The sequence below is a fragment of the Narcine bancroftii genome, chromosome 9 (genome assembly GCF_036971445.1).
Source record: "Narcine bancroftii isolate sNarBan1 chromosome 9, sNarBan1.hap1, whole genome shotgun sequence".
NCBI classification, from domain to species: Eukaryota; Metazoa; Chordata; class Chondrichthyes; order Torpediniformes; family Narcinidae; genus Narcine; species Narcine bancroftii.
In genome coordinates this window covers 37,300,625-37,327,483 of record NC_091477.1, presented here as the reverse complement: position 1 = coordinate 37,327,483, position 26,859 = coordinate 37,300,625, and the positions used below count along the sequence as shown (strand labels likewise).

The window sequence follows — 26,859 nt, the reverse complement described above, 5'->3', positions numbered from 1 at the left end:
AACCAGCTTATGGTCGCTATACTGCTTGTAAGTAAAAGGGAAAAAATACAACACAATCAAAATTTCAATGAGTTTCTTTGTACAGTGAATAAAAAAACTTTCTAGAAAATATAAATTGTTGATCTGGGTATAAAAGGTCAGAGTTATCAGAGTTAAATAGCCCATCATATATCAGCATTAAAATACCATCAGTCTGGTCTTGATGCAGTTTGGAATACAAAGCCAAATTCACAGCAAGCAGACACGAACAAACACATTCAGAATTTCCCTTTTGATTAAGGACAACACAGCAAGGTATAAATTCTTGTGCAGCAAAGTATTGAGATGAAGGGGTCCTGTTCTAGTGAGTTTTGTGATAGAACCTGGCTACCTCAACTAAGCTGAGTCAAACCCAAAAGAAACTGACTATTTGTACTGATGATCGAAAGTGACATTCATCCTCCTTTCCCCCTGCCCCTCTCCACCCTGGCGCCAACACCTTTCACCCCACTGAACCTCCCCCTAACCCCTGTCTGGTCTTCACCATCCCCTCCAACCTTCACCTCTCACAAGCTAAAAGGGTCAGAGGTAGGCTATTTGGCCCATTTAGTCTGCTCCTCAAATCCACCCTGAGCTAAACTGTTCCAATTTCCAGCCTTTTCCCCACATCCCTTGATACCCTGACTAATTAGAAACTTATCAATATCTTCCTTAATCTCCCCCAATGATCCAGCCTCCACAGCTGTATGTGGCAACATATTCCACAAATCCACAACCCTCTGGCTAAAGAAATTTCCCCTCTCTGTTTTAAATGGGTACCTTCTAATTCTAAGACTGTGCCCTCTTATCACCCACCAAGGGAAATATCTTATTCACATCAACTGTCCAATCCTTTCAACATACAAAAAATTTCTATGAGATTCCCTCTCATTCTTCTAAACTCCAATGAATACAGTCCAAGAGTCACTAAATGTTCCTCATATGTTATCCCTTGTATTCCAGGAATCATCCTGGTAAACCCTCTCTGTACTCTCTCCAACATTATTACGTCCCTTCTAAAGGGCCCAAAACTGCATTCATTATTCCAAATGAGGTCTCCCCAGTGCCCCATACAGCCCCATCAATACACCTTTATTCTTGTACACTATTCTTCCTGAAATGAAAGCCAATAGAGCATTTGCTTTCTTTACTGCCGATCCAACCTGGTGGTTAACCTTTAGGTTATCCCATACGAGGACCCCCAAGTCCCTTTGCACTTCCAAATTTTGAATTTTCTCCCGATCCAAATAATCTACCTGCTTATTTCCTCTTCCAAAATATACATCTGTACATTTCTCAACATTATATCTCATCTGCCATTTCATTGCCCACTCTCCAAAGCTGTCCAAGTCTCTCTGCAACATTTCAGTTTCTTAAACTCTTCATACTCCACCACCTATCCTGGTGTCATCTGCATCCTGGGCACAAAACCATTCACTCCATAATCTAAATCATCAACGTACATTGTAAAAGAAGCAGCTGCAACACTGACCCCTGCGGAACAGTACTAGTAACCGGCAACAGGATCCCTTTATTCCCACCCTTTGCTTGCTGCCTATCAACCAATGCTCCACCCAATCAAATATCTTTCTTGTATTTCCATGGGCTCTCATCTTATTAAACAGCCTCTTAATGCTGCACCTTATCAAAGGCCTTTTGAAAATCCAAATACACATCACAACCACTCCTTTGTTCATCCTACTTGAGATTTCTTCAAAAAAATTCCAATAGATTGGTCAAGAAGGATCTCTCCTTCATGAAACCATCTATCATGTCACACACCTCGAGGTATTTCATAACTTTTTCCTTGAGGATCAACACCAATAACTTTTCAACTACTGATGTCAGAATAATAGGCCTATAATTTCCTGGTTTCTGACTCCCTCCTTTCTTAAACAGCAGAACTACATTTGCGATCTCCTAGTTCTCTGAACCATAGCAGAGGTTATTGATTTCTGGAAAATTATTTCCAATGCCTCCACAATCTCCAAAGCCACCTCCTTCAGAACCCGCGAGTGCACCTCATCCAGTCTAGGAGACTTGTCCATCTTTAGTCCATTCAGCTTACTAAATACCATCTCATTAGTAATCCGGACAGTACTTAATTCTATTCCCTGAGACCTCTGACTATCAGGTATATTGCTATTGTCTTCCTCAGTGAAGACTGACGCAAAATACTAATTTAGTTCCTCTGCCATCTCTTTGTTATCCATTATAATTTCTCCAGCATCATTTTCAGGAGACTGAACTATCTGTCCTCAGTCTAGGCCTCACCTTCATTCCCCCTTCACCCACACCTTAATAAGTTCCACGCACTCTATGATGCTGAACACTTCTACTGCCAACTCTATCTCCATGTCTACTTCAACAACCATGATTCTCCACCCTCCCGACAGATCTCTTCACCCGCTTCCTCCTCTCCACTCCCCACATCGGATCTCTTCACCTGCTTCCTCCTCTCCAACCCTCATGACAGATCTTTGAACCATCTTCCTCCTCCTGGACACCTCGTTCCAATCTTTTGCCTGCTCTGGCCCTTTATATTTCCAACTGTTGCCATGACATCAACCACATCGACTTCTCTACTCTCCTCACTCATTCCAATCTCACCCCCTCAGAATGCCTGGTCCTCCATGCTGTCTGCATCTATCTGAACCTCACCATCAAACTTGCAGACAAGGGTGATGCACTTATGGCCTGGTGCACTGATCTCTATTTGGCCGAAGCCAGACAAAAACTTTCAGACATCTCCTCTAACTTACCCCTCCAATAGGACCCCATCAAAACTCATCAAACCACTGTATCACATACCATCGCTGAACTCCCGGTCATCTCCCTGGCACGGTCTCCAACCTTATTGTTCTCCAATTCTTTTCTACCTCCTTCCCAAGATGCACAAACTCACTTATCCCGGCAGCCCCATCGTATCCGCGAGCTCCTGCCCCACTGAATTGATCTCCGCTTATCTTGACTCTGTTTCAGTACCTCCCACCTACATTCAGGACACTTCAAAGGCCTTCTATCACTTCCAGTTACCCGAACTTGATTGCCTCATGTTTACCATGGATATCCAATCCCTCTCCCCCTGCAACTTGAAACCTCAAAGCCCTTCATTTCTTTCTGGTCAAAAGAACGAACCAGTCCCCCTCCATCACCACCTTCCTCCGGCTGGAAGAACTTATCCTCACCCTCAATAATTTCTCCTTTGACTCATCCCACTTTTTCTGAGTCAAAGCGGTAGTCATAGGTACCTGCCTGGGCCCCAACAATGCCTGCCTTTTTGTTGGCGACATGGAGCAATCCATGCTACACAGCTACACAGGCAAGGCCGCTCAACTCTTCTTCCACTACATCAATGTCTACTTTGGTGCTGCCTCATGTAGCCATGATGGGCTCATTGACTTTATCCACTTTGGTGCTAATTAAAACCCCAACCTTAAATTTACTTAGGACAGTCTCTAGCAACACTCTCCCTTTCCTGATCTCTCTGTCACCATTCCAGGAAACAAACTCTTGGCAGACATCTACAAACACACCAACTCCCACAGCTACCTTGAGTACTACACTTCTTCCCAGCCTGCTCCATTCCATTCTCTCAATTCTTCCATCTCCATCACATCTGTTCCCAGGATGAGGGCTTCCATGCCAGATCATCAGAGATGTCCTCCTTCTTCAAACAACCTCCATCAACTCAGCCCTCACCTGAACATCTGCCCTGGCCCCCTCCTCCCCTACGCACAACAAAGACAGGATTTCTCTTGTCCTCACCTATCATCCCATCAGCCTCCACATCCAAAACATCCTCCTCCTCCATTTCCGCCACAAGGTCGGGTCAGATACAGCAATGAGCTCTCTGAACCCTTCTCCGTTAACAATGGCGTGAAGCAAGGCTGCGTTCTCGCACCAACCCTCTTCTCAATCTTCTTCAGCATGATGCTGAAACAAGCCATGAAAGACCTCAACAATGAAGACGCTGTTTACATCGGGTACCGCACGGATGGCAGTCTCTTCAATCTGAGGCGCCTGCAAGCTCACACCAAGACACAAGAGCAACTTGTCCGTGAACTACTCTTTGCAGACGATGCCGCTTTAGTTGCCCATTCAGAGCCAGCTCTTCAGCGCTTGACGTCCTGTTTTGCGGAAACTGCCAAAATGTTTGGCCTGGAAGTCAGCCTGAAGAAAACTGAGGTCCTCCATCAGCCAGTTCCCCACCATGACTACCAGCCCCCCCCACATCTCCATCGGGCACACAAAACTCAAAACGGTCAACCAGTTTACCTATCTCGGCTGCACCATTTCATCAGATGCAAGGATCGACAACGAATTAGACAACAGACTCGCCAAGGCAAATAGCGCCTTTGGAAGACTACACAAAAGAGTCTGGAAAAACAACCAACTGAAAAACCTCACAAAGATAAGCGTATACAGAGCCGTTGTCATACCCACACTCCTGTTCGGTTCCGAATCATGGGTCCTCTACCGGCATCACCTATGGCTCCTAGAACGCTTCCACCAGCGTTGTCTCCGCTCCATCCTCAACATTCATTGGAGCGACTTCATCCCTAACATCGAAGTACTCGAGATGGCAGAGGCCGACAGCATCGAGTCCACGCTGTTGAAGATCCAACTGCGCTGGGTAGGTCACGTCTCCAGAATGGAGGACCATCGCCTTCCCAAGATCGTGTTATATGGCGAGCTCTCCACTGGCCATTGTGTCAGACCTGCACCAAAGAAGAGGTACAAGGACTGCCTAAAGAAATCTCTTGGTGCCTGCCCCATTGACCACCGCCAGTGGGTTGATATCGCCTCAAACCGTGCATCTTGGCGCCTCACAGTTCAGCGGGGAGCAACCTCCTTTGAAGAAGACCGCAGAGCCCACCTCACTGACAAAAGACAAAGGAGGAAAAACCCAACACCCAACCCCAACCAACAAATTTTCCCCTGCAACCGCTGCAACCGTGTCTGCCTGTCCCGCATTGGACTTGTCAGCCACAAACAAGCCTGCAGCTGACATGGACATTTACCCCTCCATAAATCTTCATCTGCGAAGCCAAGCCAAAGAAAAAAAAATATGATCCCACCACTAGACACATATTCCCCTCTCCTCCCCTCTCTGCCTTCCACAGGGACTGCTCACTCCATGACACTCTTGTCCACTCTTCCCTTCCCACTCACTGTCCCCTCAGGATGTACCCCTATGACCACAGGAGATACTCCACTTGTGCCCACACCTCCTCCCTCATCAACATTCAGGGCCCCAAACAGTCCATCCAAGTGAAGCAACATTTCACTTGTGAATTTCCAGGGCTCACCTACTGCCTCCAGTGCTCCCGATGTGATCTCCTCTAGATTGGAGACACTGGATGCAAACTGGGAGATCGCTTCATTAAGCACCTTGGCACTGTCCGCCACAATGGTGTGGATATCCCAGTGATCACCCATTTCAATTTTCCATCCCATTCCCTGGCTGACATGCCTGTCCATCGTCTCATGCATTGCCAGAGCAAATTGGAGGAACAAGACCTCACCTTCCGACTGGTCACCCTCCAACCAGATGTCATTACTATTAACTTCTCTGATTTTCGTTAAACCAGCACCCTCCCCCTTCCCCATTGCCTTTCCCCATCGCAGTCTCTCCATTTCCACATCCCTTATCTTATCTAATTAACACCTTTTATAGGTCTGGATTCCTTCCCCTTTGTTTGGATTCTGAGACTTTCTGAGATTTCCTCCTTATTCCTTGAAGGAGGGCTTAGGACCGAAATGTCAGCAATATATTTTTGTCTCCTGGAAAGAATGGCCGAGTGCCTCCAGCATTTCAGTGCTTTACAACAAATTAAGATAATGATTCTGAAATAAAGTCCACCTTCTCTATCCCTTTGCTTCCAATAGACGCTGCATAAGCTGCTGAGTTTCTCCAGCACTTAGGTATTGCCCGCCCAACAATCACAAGTCTGCAGACTTTCCCATTTAACAAAATTCTCTGCCTTGGGTGACATCAGATCTAATCTTCGTCAGTACATGAACACTGAGCATCAGAACCATGGCACATGATGAGACTGACTGCCTGCAAGTTTGCACAGGATATAGTTCCTACTTATCAAAGCAAAGTTTTGGTGTAGAGGTGCACAAATCATGCCAAGATTTAAGGAATCAGTTGGATTAGGGATTAGAAATTCATAAATTCAGTCGTGGCCCTGGCTTGGACTGGCTGTGGTTGAGTCAGATTTTAATGTTATACCCAAGATAAATTCACTAGCTTCACACAAAGCCACAAAAGAGCCTTGTGACAGGGCAACATGAACTTTGTATTGTGACTTCTGGCCATGCCAGGAACTCCCAAGTCATTGCTTAAAATGGTGAAGCTGTGTTTGCCCTGGTGTACTGTCAGGCAATGATTCCAAGGCTCTGAAAACCAAAGGCATGTTGCATTTTCAAATACGGGATCCTGGTAGCTAGGGCTGCTCAACCAGAATGAATTGAAGACTCATCTTACACAAGGGAGACACAGACCAATCGGGAGAAATCAAGGCAATGCTTTTGGCTGATAAGCAAAGTCCTTTTAATGCAGGCAGTCATGCTCTGATTAAGTCAAGTTGCATGTACTTGTGTGGTGCACTCTAATATTTGGAAAAACGTTTCTGTGGCCTCTGACTAGAAACAATAATCATAACTACAATGTAAATGTAATTTTCACCCCCCAACCCTGCAGTTCAGGTAAATTTCTACCAGCCAAAGCATCAAATAAAATATATCACTTGATCTTTTTATAAAATATTCTTTTGGGCAAGTGTTTGGAGAGACTGCATTAAAAAAATTTAGACTGAACCAAACTGAATATGGAGCAAAGAAAAAGGGAGACAAAGACCATAATATGCACAGGGCAAGGTAAACACAGTGAATGGAAGGGTCCTGGGAGTGTTGTTGAAAGAGAAACCTCATATTACATCATTCCCAGAAAATGTGAATGTAGGTAGGCAGGATAATGAGAAAGCTTTACCATTTGCAGAAACAATTCACAAAGATGATACTTGGATTGAAGGGCTAGAGTCCTCAGGAAAGATTGGATAGACAATTATGTTTTTCTTAAAAAAAAAGATGATTTTACCAATCTGAAGTACGTCTGACATCTCGCCATTGGTCGCACACACACGAACAACCAAAACTCCAAATCTCCATTTCTTTACGCGAGTTTAGACAGCATACCAGGAGTATGCTTTACGCGTCATCAATACGACCTATTTATTAGACCGTTGTTCACAGAATGTCTGTAGTTCGCTTTAGACTGCAGGCGTTCTGATAAATTTACAAGGGATCTAGGAGGTAAAAAGTCTGAATGGGAATGGCACTCTCATTCCCATTCTGAGCTTTTTACACAGCTTGCGTTCCAGGAAAATGGGAATATTTTCCTGGACCACAGCAGCTGTGAAAAAAAACATAAGTGTCTGTTTTCCCTGGAGTGAAAGAGGCTGAGAGGAGACATAATACATGTATAGAAAATTATGACAGTGTTTGTCTCCCATGGCAGGGCTGTCTAAGCTAGAGGGCAGAGGTGTAAGGAACTTAAAACATTGAAAACAGAATTAGTAACCACAGCCTTACCCAACTGCTTAACAAATTCTTGCATATGCAGATTGAGTGGGTGAATGACAGAGCCACCAATTTCATACTCTTGACCATTCACAGTAACTGTAGCCAGCCGACCACCAATGGTGCCCTTTTCGTAGACATCAATTCCAACATTGTGACCAAACTTCTGTCTAAGGAAATAAGCAGTTGAAGATCCGCCTATTCCTGCTCCTATTATAGCTGCAGAAGAAAGGAAAGCAATATTAATAATTCAGCGGTACTTATTATAGTGACACCACAAAAACAATACTTGCAGAGGTCAGTCCCAAATGACTTGGAAAAAGATGGCTAAGAATTAAACAAGTCATCAACTAAAATCAGAGCAAGTGTTTGCTTGTTGAAAATTCTTTGTTAACAAAATATCCAGAGGTAGCCATTTCAATTATACTCTGGTAAAAAGGAAACATGTCTGCATGTTGTCCAGAGCCCCTGGAGAAAACCCACGCAGACACGGGGAGAACGCACAAACTCCCTACAGACAGCGTGGGATTCGAACCCAGGTCCTGATCACTAACGCTGTAAAGGCATTGTGCTAACTGCTACACCAACCGTGCTGCACTGATGGCTTATCCCAGAATCTCTCTACTAAATTGGTCAACCTTCCAGATCAATGAAGTTTACTTCAAGTGTTTCGAAATGATCTTTTAGTTATAATCAGTGCAATTAAATAACAAGTGCAATTTGAAATAATTCCTCATTTTATTACTGTTAACTCACTAACTTTTCTTGTTTGAATGCCGATTAGTTATTGGTTACGATCCTATTACCCAACAACTCCTCCTCCCCACCCCAAAGAATCTTGCCCAGGTTCCCATTTTACATAATCACTTGCATCCAAGTCCTCAATGCTATGTTCCGCATGGACTACTAGTTGAAAGGCATGGCTAAAAATTTTAGTAGATCTGCCAAATCTGAAATCTGGGGACCAATCTAAGAATTAACATCGGAGTCAGAGGGAGCGGTCATCATCAGAGTGGGCTGAGGAAGAGAGGCAAGGCTTTGGCTCAACAGGCTTCAGTGAGAACAGGCAAGAGATAGTAGTTGACGTAAGAAAGGGACACTCTATTCAAGAAACAAAAAGGGTTCAGCAGGTACACACAGGTAAGGGCAGGATTTATCGATGTCATATTTTGGTCCCTCTAGTTCAGTGGTCCTAAACCTTTTTCTTTCCACTCGCATACCACTTTAAATATCTCCTATGCCATAGGGATAGCTTAAGGTGGTACACGGGTGGAAAGAAAGTTTGAAAACCACTGTTTCAATCGTACCTAATTAACTCATTATGTGCAAGGTTTCATAATTCCAAAGGAAATAGACCAATTACAATTTTTCTCAAGCAAAATATTTTAGTAACAATTGGGTCTAGAGCAGTGGTTCTCAGCCTTCCCTTCCCACTCATAGTCCACCTTAAGCAATCCTTTACTAATCACAGAGCACCTATGGCATAGGGATTACTTAAAGTGGTATGTGAGTGGAAAGAAAAAGGTTGAGAACCACTGCTCTAGTCATAAGCCCCTTTTCCACTGGCATTCAAGTTAATTGGCCCTGCAGTGTCCCGGGATAGGATAGACTTACAGCAGGTGAATCAGCAGGGTCCCTGGGGACTTCATCTGAAAGAACTGGAACCAGCTGTAGTTCCTGAGTTGGAGGTGGAATTGGACAAATCCGGATCATTTGGAAGGCAGAGGGGGAGACGGACAGGAGTTCCAGGGATACTATCACACCTATAAGCCAGGAGGAGGGTAAATGAGTGACATCAGGAGAAGGAAAGAGAAAAGGCAAGCAGTGCAGGGTACCCTGTGACCGTTCCCCTCAGTAGCAAGTATACCATTTTGGATACTGTTAGGGGGGACCTACGAGAGTCAAGGCATGACGATAGGTCTCTGGCACAGAGTCTGGTCCTGTGGCTAAGAAGGGAAGAGAGGAGAAGAGGCGAGTTGTAGTGATAGGGGATTCCAGTGTGTGACAAAGAGGAGCAAATCAAGTATCCAGGATGGTATGTTGCCTCCCTGCTGCCAGGGTCTAAGATATCTCAGATAGAGTTCACAGCCTTCTCAGAAGGGAGGGTGAGCAGCTAGATGTTGTGATCCTTAGGGATCAACGACATTGATAGGAAGTGTGAGAGGTCCTGCAAAGAAAGCTCAGTGAGTTAGGTGCTAGGTTGAAGGACAGGACCTCCAGGGGTGTGATCTCAGGATTGCTACCCAAGCCACGTGCTAGTGAGGTTATAAATGGAAGGATAATGCAGCTTAGCACGTGCTATAGAGATGGTGCGTGAGGGAGGGCTTCAGGTTTCTGGATTATTGGGCTCTCTTCCAGGGAAGGTGGGACCTGTTCTGATGGGATGGTTTGCACCTGAACTGGAGGGGAACTAATATCCTTGTGGGAAGGCTTGCTAGTGCTGTTACGGGGGTTTAAACTAGATTTGCAGGGGGATGGGAAAAAAACCAGAACCGGGGTCACAGTTTAAGGACAAGGGGGATGTTTTTTTAGGACTGAGATGAGGAAATATTTCTTCTCTCAGAGGGTGGTGGATCTGTGGAGTTCTTTGCCACAGGAAGTAATTGAGGTCAGTTCCTTGACTATATTTAAGAGGTTAGATTTGAACCTGTGGCTAAGGGGATCAAGGGGTATGGGGAGAAGACAGGAACTGGGTACTGATCAGCTTCTTCTTTGGCTTGGCTTTGCGGACGAAGATTTATGGAGGGGTAAATTTCCACATCAGCTGCAAGCTCGTTTGTGGCTGACAAGTCCGATGCGGGACAGGCAGACACGGTTGCAGTGGTTGCAAGCAAAAATTGGTTGGTTGGGGTTGGGTGTTGGGTTTTTCCTCCTTTGTCTTTTGTCAGTGAGGTGGGCTCTGCGGTCTTCTTCAAAGGAGGTTGCTCCCCGCCGAACTGTGAGGCGCCAAGATGCACGGTTTGAGGCGATATCAGCCCACTGGCGGTGGTCAATGTGGCAGGCACCAAGAGATTTCTTTAGGCAGTCCTTGTACCTCTTCTTTGGTGCAGGTCTGACATGATGGCCAGTGGAGAGCTCGCCATATAACACGATCTTGGGAAGGCGATGGTCCTCCATTCTGGAGACGTGACCTACCCAGCGCAGTTGGATCTTCAGCAGCGTGGATTCGATGCTGTCGGCCTCTGCCATCTCGATTACTTCGATGTTGGAGATGAAGTCGCTCCAATGAATGTTGAGGATGGAGCGGAGACAACACTGGTGGAAGCGTTCTAGGAGCCGTAGGTGATGCCAGTAGAGGACCCATGATTCGGAGCTGAACAAGAGTGTGGGTATGACAACGGCTCTGTATACGCTATACTTTGTGAGGTTTTTCAGTTGGTTGTTTTTCCATACTCTTTTGTGTAGTCTTCCAAAGGCACTATTTGCCTTGGCGAGTCTGTTGTCTATCTCATTGTCGATCCTTGCATCTGATGAAATGGTGCAGCCGAGATAGGTAAACTGGTTGACCGTTTTGAGTTTTGTGTGCCCGATGGAGATGTGGGGGGGCTGGTAGTCATGGTGGGGAGCTGGCTGATGGAGGACCTCAGTTTTCTTCAGGCTGACTTCCAGGCCAAACATTTTGGCAGTTTCCGCATAACAGGACGTCAAGCGCTGAAGAGCTGGCTCTGAATGGGCAACTAAAGCGGCATCGTCTGCAAAGAGTAGTTCACGGACAAGTTGCTCTTGTGTCTTGGTGTGAGCTTGCAGGCGCCTCAGATTGAAGAGACTGCCATCCGTGCGGTACCGGATGTAAACAGCGTCTTCATTGTTGAGGTCTTTCATGGCTTGTTTCAGCATCATGCTGAAGAAGATTGAAAAGAGGGTTGGTGCAAGAACGCAGCCTTGCTTCACGCCATTGTTAACGGAGAAGGGTTCAGAGAGCTCATTGCTGTATCTGACCCGACCTTGTTGGTTTTCGTGCTGTTGGATAACCATGTTGAGGAACTTTGGGGGGCATCCGAGGCGCTCTAGTATTTGCCAAAGCCCTTTCCTGCTCACGGTGTCGAAGGCTTTGGTGACGTCAACAAAGGTGATGTAGAGTCCTTTGTTTTGTTCTCTGCACTTTTCTTGGAGCTGTCTGAGGGCAAAGACCATGTCAGTAGTTCCTCTGTTTGCGCGAAAGCCGCACTGTGAATCAGGGAGAACATTTTCGGCTACACTAGGTATTATTCTATTTAGGAGAATCCTAGCGAAGATTTTGCCTGCAATGGAGAGCAGCGTGATTCCCCTGTAGTTTGAGCAGTCTGATTTCTCGCCTTTGTTTTTGTACAGGGTGATGATGATGGCATCACGAAGGTCCTGATGCAGCTTTCCTTGATCCCAGCAGAGCTTGAAAAACTCATGCAGTTTGGCATGCAGAGTTTTGCCGCCAGCCTTCCAGACCTCTGGGGGGGGATTCCATCCATACCTGCTGCTTTGCCACTTTTCACTTGTTCAATTGCCTTATATGTCTCTTCCCGGGTGAGGACCTCATCCAGCTCTAGCCTTAAGGGCTGTTGAGGGAGCTGGAGCAGGGCGGATTCTTGGATTGAGCGGTTGGCACTGAAAAGAGATTGGAAGTGTTCTGACCATCGGTTGAGGATTGAGATCTTGTCGCTGAGGAGGACTTTGCTGTCTGAGCTGCACAGCGGGCTTTGGACTTGGGATGAGGGGCCGTACACAGCCTTTAGAGCCTCGTAAAAACCCCTGAAGTCGCCAATGTCTGCTCTGAGCTGGGTTCATTTGGCGAGGCTAGTCCACCACTCATTTTGGCTCTCCCGGAGTTTGCGCTGAAGATGGCTGCATGCGCGACGCAAGGCTCACTTCTTCTCTGGCCAGGACGGCTTTGCAAGGTGAGCCTGGTGGGCAGCTCACTTCTTTGCCAGCAGCTCCTGTATTTCCTGGTTGTTTTCGTCGAACCAGTCCTTGTTTTTCCTGGAGGAGAAGCCCAGTACCTCTTCAGTGGATTGCAGTATGGTAGTCTTCAGCTGATCCCAGAGGGTTTCAGGGGACGAGTCCGTGAGGCGGATTGCATCCTCGAGCTTTGCTTTGAGGTTTGCCTGGAAGTTTTCTCTCACTTCGTCTGACTGCAAGTTTCCAACATTGAACCTCTTTCTGGGGGCTTTACTGTTCCTGGACTTTGGCTTGAAGTGAAGGTTGAGCTTGCAGCGAACCAGCCGGTGGTCAGTGTGGCATTCCGCGCTGGGCATGACCCTGGTGTGGAGCACATCTCGTTTGTCTCTTTCTCGCACCAGGATGTAGTCCAGGAGGTGCCAGTGTTTGGATCGGGGATGCATCCAGGTAGTCTTCAGGCTGTCCCTCTGCTGAAAAATGGTGTTTGTAATGACAAGCCGCTGTTCTGCACAGAGCTCCAACAGGAAGCGCCCGTTGTCGTTGCACTTGCCGACACCATGCTTGCCCAGGATTCCTGGCCAGGTTTCTGAGTCTTTGCCGACGCAAGCTTTGAAGTCGCCAAGGATGACAACCTTGTCGGCTGTAGGAGTGCGTTGAATGAGGTTGCGCAGATCAGTGTAAAACTTGTCCTTTTCTGCTGGTTCCGCCTGGAGGGTTGGAGCATAGACACTGATCAGGGTGATGCGATGCTTATTTTGAAGGGGGAGTCGCATGGACATGATCCGGTCCGAGTGGCCTGTCGGGAGGTTTTCGAGTTTGGAGGCAATGGAGTTCTTGACCATGAAGCCTTCACCAGATAGGCGTCGTTCATCCATAGGCTTGCCAGACCAGTAGAGTGTGTAACCCGTGCTGCGTTCTTGGAGGCTGCCTACATCTGCAAGGCAGACTTCACTGAGAGCGGCTATGTCGATGTCAAGTCTGAGGAGTTCATGTGCGATGAGGGCAGACCGACGTTCAGGTCAGTGGCTGTCAGCCTTGTCTAGCATGGTTCTGATGTTCCAGCATGCTAGCTTGAGTTTGTGAGCATCTTTTGAGGGGGAGGACGTGGAGGGGGAGGACATGGACCTGTCCTCGGGCCTGTGCAAAGGAGCTTTTTGGTGGAGTGCAGTGTGTGCAGTACTGGTCCCACCCTTTACATGCATGGTTCGTGTGCCGTGGCCAAGCAAGCTGGGACGTGGCAGCGAGGTTCTTGGGTCGTAGGTTTTATATTGGAGTGGCCTTCTCCTATGCAGGTTTCTTACCCAGGCTGGAGGGGCCTGCCTCCCCTCCTAGGTCAGACCATACCTGGTCGCAAACTATGATCATATTAAATGGCAGTGTAGGCTTGAAGGTCCAAATGACCTAATCCTGCACCTATTTTTCCATGTTTCTAAGAGTGCCAGTGTAGATAGAGGAGTGGAGGAGGGAAAAAATGATATGAAAATTGCATGCCTGTTAGAAGTCAACAGGTTGTTTGTGGTGGAAACGTTCTCCGGTGCCTACTTCAATGCAAGGAGTATTGCAGGAAAGGCAGATGAGCTTAGCGTGAGAATTGACACATGGAATTATGACATTGTGGTCATTAGTGAAAATTAGTTGCAGGAGGGGCAGGACTGGCAGCTCAATGTTCTGGGCTTTCGTTGCTTCAGACACGATAGAATTGGGGAGGGGTGGAATGAAAGGGGGAGGAGTGGCATTGCTCGTCAGGAAAAATATCACAGCTGTGCTCAGGCAGGACAGACCAGAGGGCTTGTCTACTGAGGCAATATGGGTAGAGCTGAGGAACAGGAAAGGCATGTCCACACTCATGGGGTTGTATTATAGACCACCCAATAGTCTATGGCAATTGGAGGAGCACAACAAAAGATAGCAGACAGCTGCTGGAAACATAAGGTTGTGATAGTAGATTTTACCTTTCCACATATTGACAGGGATTCCCATACTGTAAAAGGGCTGGATGGCTTGGAGTTTGTCAAATATGTTCAAGAAAGTTTTCTAAACCAATATCTAGAGGTACCAACTAGAGAGAGTGCAATACTGGATCTCCTTTTAGGGAACGAGACAGGAGAGGTGACAGAGGTATGTGTTGTGGAACAGTTTGGGTGCAGTGATAATAATGCCATTATTTTCGTTAATTATGGAGAAGGATAGGTCTGGGCCTCGGATTGAGATTCTAAATTGGAGAAAGGTCAATTTTGAGGAAATGAGATAAGATCAAGAATCTGTGGATTGGGAGCTATCATTTTCAGGCAAGGGTGTGCAAGGTCAGTGGAAGACCTTCAAAAGTGAAAATTTGAGAGGCAGAGTTTGAATGTTCCTGTCAGGTTTAAAGGCAAGATTAACAGGCATAAGGAACCTTGGTTTTCAAGGGATAGTGGGGATCTGGTTTGGAAGAAGAGAGTTGTACAGCAGGTATAGGCAACATGAGCAAACGAGGTACTTGAGGAGTATAAAAACCTCAGGAAAGAAATCAGGAAGGCTAAAAGACACGAGATTGCTTTGGCAGACAGTGTGAAGGAAAATCCGAAAGGATTTCTACAGATATATTAAGAGCAAAAGGATAGTAAGGGAAAAAATTATTTGAAGATCAGTGATCAGCTTTGTAAGGAGCCAAAAGAGATGGTAGAGATCTTAAATGTTTCCCCCCCCCCCCACCCCACTCCATCAGTATTCACTCAGGAAGTAAGGAAAACAAGCATCAAGGTCATGGAACCTATACAGATTAAAGAGGAGGGCGTGCTTGCTGTCTCAAAGCAAATAAGGTTGGATAAATCTGCAGGGCCTGACAAGATATTCCCTCAAACCTTGAGGGAGGCTAGTGGAGAAATTCCAGGGGCAAAAATATTTAAAATGTCCTCAGCCATGGGTGTGGTGCCAGAGGATTGGAGGGTAGCTCACGTTGTTCTGTTGTTTTTAAAAAAGGCTTGAAAAGTAACCCTGGAAATTATTGGCCAGTGAGCCTGATGTTAGCAGTAAGTAAATTATTGGAGGGTGTTCTGAGAGATTAGATATACACTTTTCTGGATAGCCTGAAACTGATTAGGGATAGTCAACATGGCTTTGTGTGTGGTAGGTCATATTTAACCAATCTTGTAGAGTTTTTCGAGCAAGTTACCAGGAAAGGATGTGGATGTTGTCTACATAGACTTTAGTAAGGTCTTTGACAAGATCCCACATGGGATGTTAGTCAGGAAGGTTCAGACATACGATATTCATGGTGAAGTAGTATACAGGAAAAGCCAGAGAGTGTGGTGATAATTGCTTCTCAGACTGGAGGCCTGTGACTGGTGGTGTACCTCAGGGATTGGTGCTTGGAAAATTGTTGTGTGTCATCTAGATCAATGATCTGGATGATAATGTGGTAATTTGGATCAGCAAGTTTGCAGATGATACTAAGATTGAAGGTGTTTTGGATAGCGACAAAAGTTTTCAAAGCTTGCAGAGCAATTTGGATCAGCCAGAAAAAATGGGTCAAAAGATAGCAGATAGAATTTAATGCAAAATGGAAGGACAAAGCAGGAAAGGACATACGTAGTAAATGGTAGGGCACTGAGGAGTGCGGTAGAACAGAGGGATCTGGAAATTCCCTGAAAGTGGCATCACAACTGGATAGGGTTATAATGAGAGCTTTTGGCACATTGGCCTTCATAGATCAAAATTCATAAATCAAAGGGATGTTATGGTAAATTTGTACAAGACTTTGGAGAGGCCAAATATGGAGTATTGTGTGTAGTTTTGGTCACCTAACTACAGGAAAGTTATCAGTAAGACAGAAAGAGTGCAAAGAAGATTTACTAGGATGCTGCCAGGACTTCAGGAACTGAGGAAAAGGTTAAATAGGTTAGGACTTTATTCCCTGGAGTGTAGAAGAGTGAGGACAGATTTAATAGAGGCATTTAAAGTTATGAGGGGAATAGACAGAGTAAATGTAGATACTCTTTTTACACTGAGGGTAGGTGAAATACAAACCAGAGGACATGGGTTAAGAGTGAAAAGGAGGAAGTTGACAGGGAGCATACGGGGAACTTCTTCACACAGAGAGTGGTAGGAGTGTGGGACGAGCTGCCCGCTGAAGTGGTGAATGAGGGCTTATTTTTAACATTTAAGCAGAATTTGGACAGGTACATGGATGGGAGAGGTATGGATGCCTATGGATTGGGTGAAGGTCAGTAGGGCTAGGTAACAAAAAAAATGTTTGGCACAGAATAATAGAAAGGCTGAAAGGGCCTGTTTCTGTGCTGTCTTGAAAAATTCTTAAGTTTGCATCCTGCCAATTTTCTTGTAATTCTCTGGAAGTAGAAACTTTGGTGTGAGAGGGTTGAATGAATGTTGGTATTGTCATTTGAGCAACACTAAACAGAGTATCCAAATGTAAGTCACCAAAAGTTTTGTAATCCAAAGTGATGTGGGCGTCTTCCACTGAAAGGGGAAGTTTCTCATTAGCAAGAGAAAGGACAGTCACTGAATTCTTTAAATGCCCCAAACAAGAGACTACAACAACTTTAGGATGTCAAAATAATACTCATAATCTTTTGTTTAAGATTTTTGGATTCCAAAGCAAGTGTGATATAGAGAATTTAGGTTAAAAAGACTTAAGTTAAAATGTGATGATTAATCAGAAACAGGGAAGCCAGAACGGACAAAGAGTTTACTAGCAGTCAAGGACAGAAGGAGCTGCTGAATATGTTTTTTTAAACCTATCTTTTCATGGTCATAGTGAGAGACATGCAGGAGACAAAGGATTGATAAGAAGTGTGAGAAACAGAATTCAGTGAATGTAGAGTTCACAGCGTACGTAACGAACGTGATAATTAATAATGCAGTTATACTTAGAATGTTTTTGTAATACTAACCAATTAAAACAGTATTAATAAGAAGGGGAAGGGCAAAATAATAAAGGTATAAAAATCAATGCACTGTATGTATCGGGGCTTAACTGGTGAGAAACCAGTTGAGTCCAACTCTGCAGACTTGTAAATAAAGCTTGTCGTGTCATCAGTTTTAAAGAGACTCATGTGTGAGAAGTTTTATTTCTGACAAATGGGGGCTCGTCCGGGATCTACACTCCGGCCGTGAGGGGAGGCGAGAAGAGGGACATCGGAGGCGGTGCACCCCGCTGAGTTCAGCGGCTCCTAGTCCCTTGCTCGTCGCTTCGGGCGGCTTGAGCGAGTGGTATCCGGACAGGGTGACACGACAAGACGGAGAGGAGAAGGGTGACGGTTCAATCCCCGGGAAGACACCGGTAAGTGACGACTTACGATTGTGGTGTGGGGATTGGGTAACAGGTGTAACGGGATACACCTGTTTGGATAAAAACCTAACGGAATAGATTAAGTATAGATCTTTCGTCGTTGTGTGAGGACCCTGTCGCGGGACTCTAGGATAGACCCCAGGGAAACCTCGGCGGTAACCGAAGGAGGGACAGCACCTCCGACGAAGTGCCGAGAAGAGAGGGGTCAACCCCAGGAAAACCTCAGCGGTAACCGAAGGAGGGACAGCACCTCCGACGAGGCGTCTGAGAGGAAGGGAGTAGGGTCCAGAGCGAGAGGGTCCTCAGCAACAATAAACAGATCTAGGTGGGAAAATGGGAGGATCAAAATCTAAGGGCTCGTCTGAAAATTCAGGACAATTCCTGGGAGTACCTCTTGACAGCCCTTTGGGGAGAATGTTTGAAAATTGGGATAGTAATAGATATCGGGACAAAAACAAGAAAAAGATGGTCCAATATTGTCTCCTTTGGTCAAAACAACCTATTAAAGGTTCCTCGGTCTGGTGGCCGAAATTTGGATCTGATGAGGATTGGGTTAGACAAGCATTAAACATATATGTAAATTCGAGACCAAAGGTGAATCAAGAAGAGTCAGCATATGCATTTTGTTGGGTTCCCTGGCCAGGATCCTTAACAGAATGTTTTAAATTGAGAGTGGCAGGAGAAAAGAAATGGGAACCTCTGGACAACCTTCCCCCTCCTTATATTCCCCCGGTGCCTACTGCGCCCGAGGAAAGCTTATTACCGGAGGGGAAAGGTGATGAATCTGATTGCCCCCAAGGGGGCCGGGATAAAAAGGATGAATTAAGGGAGTCGGACCCTAAACTTCCACCGGTAAACCGACCCTGGATAAGATCCCAGACTGGTCCAGGACCATCAAAGTTTTCAATAAACCTAAATCCCCTGAGAGAAGTTCCTATGGGAGGACCGGGAGGGGGAACGGGATATGTGAATGTTCCCCTAACTAGTACAGAGGTGCGGGGATTTAAGAAAGAAATGAAAAAGTTATTGGAAGATCCTATAGGACTGGCTGAACAGCTTGACCAATTCTTGGGACCAAACACATATACGTGGGAAGAGATGCAGGCAATAATGGGAACATTATTTTCACCCCAGGAGAGGCAGATGATTCGACGGGCTGCCCTCCTCATGTGGGAATATGAACAACCTGGGGACCCTAGACCCCATGAACAAAAATATCCCTTAAATGAACCCAGGTGGGACAAACGAACACCCGAGGGATTGGCAAGTATGAGACAATATAGAGAGTGGACAATTAAAGGGATACGGGAGGCTGTGCCAAAGGGTCACAATTTTACCAAGGCATTTGGGAACCACCAGGGGAAAGACGAGTCCCCTACTGATTTTTTGGAGAGGGTGAGAAAGAATGTCCAACAGTATGCTGGTGTGGACCCTAGTACACCAATGGGTGAACAGCTTATTCGAATTGAATTTGTTTCCAAATCATGGCAAGACATTAGAAAGAAACTAGAAAAGGAGGAGGACTGGAGTGAAAAACCCCTAAGTGAACTGTTAAAAAAGGCACAAAAAGTATATGTGCAGAGAGAAGAAGAAGATCAAAAGAAGGCGACAAAGGTTATGGTACAGACTATCCGACAGATGAATGCTGAATCCAGAGGGGAAAGAAAACAAAACCTTCCTCTAAACAATCCAAAATATCCAAGAGAGGGAAGACCCCGGAGATTCGTTAAGTGCTATTACTGCAATGAGGAAGGACACTTTAAGAGGGAATGCCCCCGATACAAGAGGGAATTGCGTGCCCTCGAACTTATGGAAGAAGATTAGGGGTGTCAGGGGTTCCAAATGTTAGGGACCAAATATAAGAGGGAACCCCTGGTAAAACTAAAAATTGGTCCCAAGGGAGAAGAGGTGGTGTTTATGGTGGACACAGGAGCGGAACGAAGTAGTGTAATAACTGTGCCAATCGGAACTGAGCCTATAAAAAGTAATTTGACAATTTCTGGGATAGAAGGAGCTCCCAGAATGGTATCAATAATTCCCCAAGTAACAGTGAAACTGGAAGAAAGAGAAGGGGTACAAGACCTCTTGTTATTACCTTCGGCTGGATTTAACCTCCTAGGAAGGGACTTACAGGCTCTCCTAGGTTTGGGTGCTCTCCCTGTGGACGGAGAAGTGCGAGTCCACCTCTGCGCTTTAAAGGAAGAGGATGAACGGCAGATTGACGAGAGAGTCTGGTATAAGGAGGGAAATCGAGGAGGTCTGGACATCCCACCTTTACATGTCACATTAATACCAGGTCATCAGCCGGTAAGGAAACGTCAGTATCCTATTTCTTTGGAAGGGAGAAAAGGGCTACAGCCGGTAATTGAGACTTTAATACGAGACGGACTATTAGAAGAATGCATGTCACCTTATAACACCCCTATACTCCCAGTAAAAAAGTCAGATGGATCCTATCGCCTAGTTCAGGATCTAAGAAGTTTGAATGCTATTGTTCAGACCCGCCACCCAGTGGTGCCTAATCCCTATACTATTATGAGTCGGATTCCCCCAGACCATGAGTGGTTTAGTGTTATCGACTTGAAGGATGCCTTCTGGACTTGTCCGTTAGAAGAGGAAAGTAGAGATATGTTTGCATTTGAATGGGAAAATCCATGGACAGGTAGACGGAGACAGTTTCGGTGGACTGTATTGCCCCAAGGGTTCACTGAATCTCCAAACCTGTTTGGACAAATGCTAGAACAAATCCTGATGGACTATCCACAATCTGATGATTCCCAACTAATGCAGTATGTGGATGATTTACTATTATCAGGACCCAAGGAACAAGAAATGAGGAGAGAGACCATTAGACTCTTGAATTATCTGGGGAAAAAGGGTCTACGAGTGTCCAGAAACAAGTTACAGTTTGTTGAGAAAACTGTGATATATCTGGGACACCAGATAAGTAAAGGACAGAAACGGATTACCCCTGAACGAATTGCGGGAATCACTAGAATGCCTTTACCCCGTAATAAGAAGGAAATAAGACAATTCCTGGGACTCTTAGGATACTGTAGGTTATGGATAGAGGACTACTCAGTTTTGGTGAAGTTTATGTATGATAAACTGACAAATGAAAATGACTATCCATTGAAATGGACCCAGGAGGAGGAGGGATGGTTCGAGGACTTGAAACATCGCCTAACATGAGCCCCAGTGCTCACTCTGCCCTCTTTAAAACAGCCCTTCCAGCTATTTGTCACTCATAACCAAGGAACAGCTGTGGGAGTTTTAACACAAGAAAAAGGCGGTCAGCGACACCCAGTAGCTTTCCTTTCCAAAATGATGGACCCAGTGTCTCGCGGATGGCCGACGTGTATCCAGGGAGTAGCGGCTGCTGCTCTGTTGGTAGAGGAAGCACGTAAACTTACTTTTGGAGGAAAGATGACTGTGTACACCTCCCATTCTGTGAGTGTTTTATTAACACAAACTGCCCATCGATGGCTGACTGATTCTCGCATATTAAAGTATGAAACCATTTTAATGGTTGGAGAAGATTTACAGTTTGCAAAAATTAATAGCTGCAATCCAGCTCAATTTTTATACGGCAGTGAAACAGAGAAAGAGGTGGAGCATGACTGTGTCGAGTTGACAGATCTTCAGACCAAGACCCGAGAAGACCTTTGCGATACTCCGCTGGGAGAAGGATATGAATTCTACATTGATGGCTCCGCCAGATGTGTTGACGGAATGAGAAGAAATGGGTATGCTATAATAGAAGGAAATACTTGGAAAGTAGTAGAATCCACGAGACTACCCGGAAGCTGGTCAGCACAATCCTGTGAACTATATGCCTTGCAGAGAGCCCTCAAAATACTGGCAAAGAAAATTGGAACGATTTACACAGATTCCAAATACGCATACGGAGTAGTGCATACCTTTGGTAAGATCTGGAAGGAGCGTGGTCTAATTACATCAAGAGGAAAGGAATTGGCACACGAACAGATGATTACTCTGACTCTAGAAGCCTTAACATTACCCCAAGAAATAGCAGTGGTCTACATACCAAGCCATCAAAGGGGAGATAACCCGACAGCAATTGGAAACAGACTGGCTGATGAAGAAGCCAAAAGAGCAGCCATGCAACAAGAAGTCCGTTTGCTGACTTTAATCCCAATAAGGCAAGGCATAAAGACAGCTCCCATTTTCACTGCTAAGGAAGAAAAGAACATGGATCAGCTGGGCGCAAGCCAGTTACCTGATGGAACATGGAAAACACCAGATGGAAGAATTGTTCTAAATAAAGAAATAACTCGCAATATTTTAAAACACCTGCATCAACAGAGCCACTGGGGCACCCAAGCCTTATGTGACACAGTGCTTCGAGATTATGTGTGTAAGGGAATCTACACCTTGGCCCAACAAGAGGTGCAAAATTGTTACCTATGCACAAAAATTAATAAGAAGATAATGAGGACAGGGACCATGGGAGGTCAACCATTAGCCATACGCCCTTTTCAACGTATCCAGATCGATTTCACAGAGTTACCTCAAGTTCAAAGATGGAAATATCTGTTGGTGATAATAGATCACTTTACCCGATGGGTAGAAGCCTTCCCAACAATAAATACTACAGCCTCTACAGTAGCTCGCCTCCTCCTAGAGCAGATAATCCCCAGATATGGTATAATGGATTCTATAGACTCAGACAGGGGTCCACATTTTTCTTCAAAAATCCAGCAATTGATTTGTGATGCATTACAGGTCTCTTGGAAATTACATACCCCTTGGCATCCACAAAGCTCAGGGAAGGTCGAACGTATGAATGGAACACTAAAAATCCAATTGACAAAGTTAATGGTGGAAACTAAAATGCCTTGGATAAAGTGTCTGCCCCTAGCCTTATTGAGAATTCGTACTGCCCCACGAAAAGATGTAGGGCTGTCCCCTTATGAAATGATGTTTGGGCTTCCCTTCTGGAGTACAGTTGAGGGGTGTCCCACCTTGGGGGAAGGGGATATATTTGTTAGGAACTATTTACAGGCACTGTCACGCTCTCTTACAGATTTACGAAAGAGAGGACTATTGGCACAAACACCGCCTCTAGACTTTTCTTTACACAAAGTGGAACCAGGAGACTGGATTCTTATCAAGACCTGGAAGACTGAAAAACTCCAGCCCCAGTGGGAAGGTCCATACCAAGTTCTCTTAACTACAGAAGCTGCAGCACGAACAAGAGAGAAGGGGTGGACACACGCATCCAGATTTAAGGGACCTGTAGAGGCGCCACAGGACCCTGATACGAACTCAGATTGGACTTGTATTCCTGGAGAAAAACCTCTTACCTTACGATTTTGCAAAAAGACTTAATTCACAATGTTATTGTTATGTTCTTTGATTTTTCTTAGTTTGCCTATGTCTTTATCAGGTGTGAAATGTAAGAAATGCAGAGATACAGTGGTCCTGTTTCAGGACCACATTTGGGGAAGAAAGGAAGGTAATTTCATTTCCCATACCTCAGTTCCTGAAAAATGTTGGGCAGAAAATACCACCCAACATCCATATACCCCTTGTGTGGAAAAAGAAGGAAATAATATGGGTCATTATATACAGATTCCTAATACCACTCCTTTCCCTCTTAACGGTTGGAAAGGTGACTCAAGCCCACCATGCCCTGATGGACTCTGGTTTTGCATACACCAACGTACTGTTCCAATGAGAAGTTACACTCCACACTTGAAATTGCCTGTCCCTTTAAGACAGCCAGACTTAGTTCGAGTCCATCCAAATAACCATGTAAGTTTCGGAAATGCAATTGGGGGAGAAAACCTTTTTGTAGATCTGGCAACTAAAATTGCAGGAACTTTTAATGTAACCAATTGTTGGGTCTGCGGGGGTCCACGGATGTCAGAACAATGGCCTTGGTGGGGAGAACCTCTCAATTCATTGACCATGATTTCCCGCATTTGGACAACTAACCGAACGAGATCAAGAGAAACCTGGTCTCTCTCTAATGTCCCCTCTGGTTTTTATTGTCTCTCACGAGCCGGCAAATACCCAGTAGGAGAAAGTCCCTGCAAGGCTGTATGGATTCGCATTTCGCCTGGTGTTTTCACTTGGTTTCCTAAACCTCAGACTTGGTTCAAGCTATGCAACCAGGGGGGATGGGAGACCCTGTAAGACTTTTATTTCAACGTGAGATTAATGTATCATAAAACATTTCTCTTCCCTAGCTTAGAATCCCCATTCATATCTATACATATATTCAACACATTTTAAAGAGAGAAAGGGGTGGATTGTGATATAGAGAATTTAGGTTAAAAAGACTTAAGTTAAAATGTGATGATTAATCAGAAACAGGGAAGCCAGAACGGACAGAGAGTTTACTAGCAGTCAAGGACAGAAGGAGCTGCTGAATATGTTTTTTTAAACCTATCTTTTCATGGTCATAGTGAGAGACATGCAGGAGACAAAGGATTGATAAGAAGTGTGAGAAACAGAATTCAGTGAATGTAGAGTTCACAGCGTACGTAACGAACGTGATAATTAATAATGCAGTTATACTTAGAATGTTTTTGTAATACTAACCAATTAAAACAGTATTAATAAGAAGGGGAAGGGCAAAATAATAAAGGTATAAAAATCAATGCACTGTATGTATCGGGGCTTAACTGGTGAGAAACCAGTTGAGTCCAACTCTGCAGACTTGTAAATAAAGCTTGTCGTGTCATCAGTTTTAAAGAGACTCATGTGTGAGAAGTTTTATTTCTGACAGCAAGTACTGAAAAATAAATGACATGTGGATGGAAAAATCCGAGGATAGAAAAGACCTTAATTACTTTTAAACTTCTACCGACTTTAATGCCACAAATTAGAGCTGGCCTTTGATTCCAACGTAGCCTTGGATTAAAAACTAATTCAGTTCACGATTGTTAGAATCGCATTTGCAGCTCCCAACTCCAAGTGCACACATAGTATCAAAAATAAGATGAGGGCTTCTGCATCACCACCACGTCAGGCAGTGACTTTCAGACTTACTATTCTTTTGGTGATCCCTTTCCCACCAAAAAAAAACTTGCAACAACAATAACAAAACCAAGCCAATCCAGCCTTTGTACCAGGTGCTGTTACCAAAGATCTTGCACATTACTTAATCACTGAAGCGCCATTAAAAAAAAATCAAAACTTTCTTGAAGTCCACATGACCCAAATGGCAAGTTTTTTTTGCCTATTGTAGTGCACGACCGATAACCACAAAGACTAAGCAGAGGGGACGATAGGGTTTAAAGTCCAGAAGAACCTTGCTGGTTCGGATCCAGGTATAGGAATGGCGGGAAGGGAGAGGTGGCTCGACCTTTTATGGCCCGGGACCACAGGGGAGGAGTCATAGGGTACGAGTCATCAGTGGGAGGGCCAGCAGATAATGCGCCGGCAGACGCGGCTGGGGGAAGAGCGGCTGGGACGTTCAGGTGGCCGCGGAGAAGACGCCTTTCCGTCACCCGAAGGAGAGCCACGTCCGAGCGAGCGCCGGCTCCTGTGGACTGCGGCCGGAGTCCCGCTGCTGCTTCCAGGTGCAACGGGGGATTCTCCGAGCCGGAGATTATACGGACAGGAGGAGGGTTAGGTCAGTGCTCCTCCTGGCCGAGCTCTCCACTTTCAGGTGGCCACCCGACAGCCGCATTGGGGTATTTTGGCCACCTGATACAATGGAGGAAGCATATCACTATATTGCACAACTTCAATTGAAGAGAAGGGTGGGGGCTGGAAGGACACTATCATCTGACCACATGCTCTTTCTTTGGCTTGGCTTCGCGGACGAAGATTTAATTCTCCGAGGGACAACGCCAAAGGGCAGCTTTCCGAACACCAGGAAAACAAGGCACCCATTCAACCCCCTCCAAATAATGTGCTTGCACCCGTTTCCAAGAATAGAGATGGCAATGTTTACAACTTTGGAATTACGAGAATAAAAATGCAACACGCCTCATCAGCGTTTCATTCAATGTGATGGCCATGCAAAACCTTCTGCAATTAAACGTTACCTATTTTTTTCGGAGCCTCTCCTTCCAGATGGCACGTGACGACTCCGGTGTTGATTAAGAGCACAAATGCTAGCCCTGAACGAACAGCCATGGCGCATGGAACGAAGGTCCAGCTGCAGCCCGCAATGGTGAAGGGGCGAACGAGGCAGCCCCTCCCCCCGGCCGGCGCGGCGGAAGGGCTGGGCGTCACTCAGCGCTCGTCTCCGACTCCTCCGCCGGCAAGGGAGAGCCGCTCGCAAAACCCGGAGCCGAATCGCAACCTGCTCCCGTTTTATGGGGGCTACCCAGGAGGAGATTTTCTTTTTTGTTTGTTGCTCCCGGCTGTCAGGTTTCCTGGTGATAGTTTTATTTCTCTCATGTTCCTCTCGGGCATTTGTGGTTCAGTCGATGAGGTTCCGATGTGCCAGGTTCTGCAGAATGCCGGAGCTTTGTCAGAGACCGGCCAATACGCAGGCGCAGACTCCCAGCAGGCAACCTCCCCCGTCCCCGGCCAACGCGCAGGCGCAAACTCCCAGCAGGCAACCTCCTTCCCCCCCCGGCCAACACGCAGGCGCAGACTCCCAGCAGGTAACCCATTCTCTCATAAAGGGCTCAAGACTGCCAGTATTTCTATCTTTGCTGCATGAGCTTCTCCAGCATTTTGTGATTTTTAAAAAAATAATGTGCATTCATCGCCTTCTCCTCTCTGGCTGAAACAATCCTTCCTGGAGCGTGGGGTCCCAGTCTGCCAAATTGAGTGGGCATGTGAATGGCGGAGTCCGCCGATGTTGTCAAAGGAATAGAGTCAATTACTTGAAAGCATTCATTAATCTTTTTTTTTTTGCCTTGTATTTGGAATTGATGGGCAAATTGTTGCTACAGTGGACAAATTGGAATGGATACATGTCACCAATCAGACAGGAGCTGATATGCTTCAACACCAGCCTTTCAAAACACTTCATCACTGTTAGTACACTGGTACAATTGAGACCTGTTTGGAACAAGTGGGTAGCCTGAAGGATACAGACAGGAGAGGATCAGCAGAAATGGGAGTGTGCAGTGGTGGTTCTTCCTTGTTCTTATGGT

General features: G+C 45.6%; 1 protein-coding gene across 1 annotated transcript in view; it reads right to left on the bottom strand.

Moving 5' to 3' along the window:
* Positions 1–26,196, bottom strand: part of LOC138743434 (prenylcysteine oxidase-like) — a 37,793-nt gene extending 11,597 nt beyond the window's left edge. Inside the window, exons 1-2 of the mRNA XM_069898823.1 lie at positions 25,795–26,196; positions 7,621–7,827 (exon numbers count right to left, since the gene is read on the bottom strand). Of these exons, the coding sequence (XP_069754924.1) occupies positions 7,621–7,827; positions 25,795–25,885 (298 nt within the window). The 5' untranslated portion in view covers positions 25,886–26,196. The remainder of the gene's footprint in view (positions 1–7,620; positions 7,828–25,794) is intronic.
* Positions 26,197–26,859: the final 663 nt, after the last annotated feature.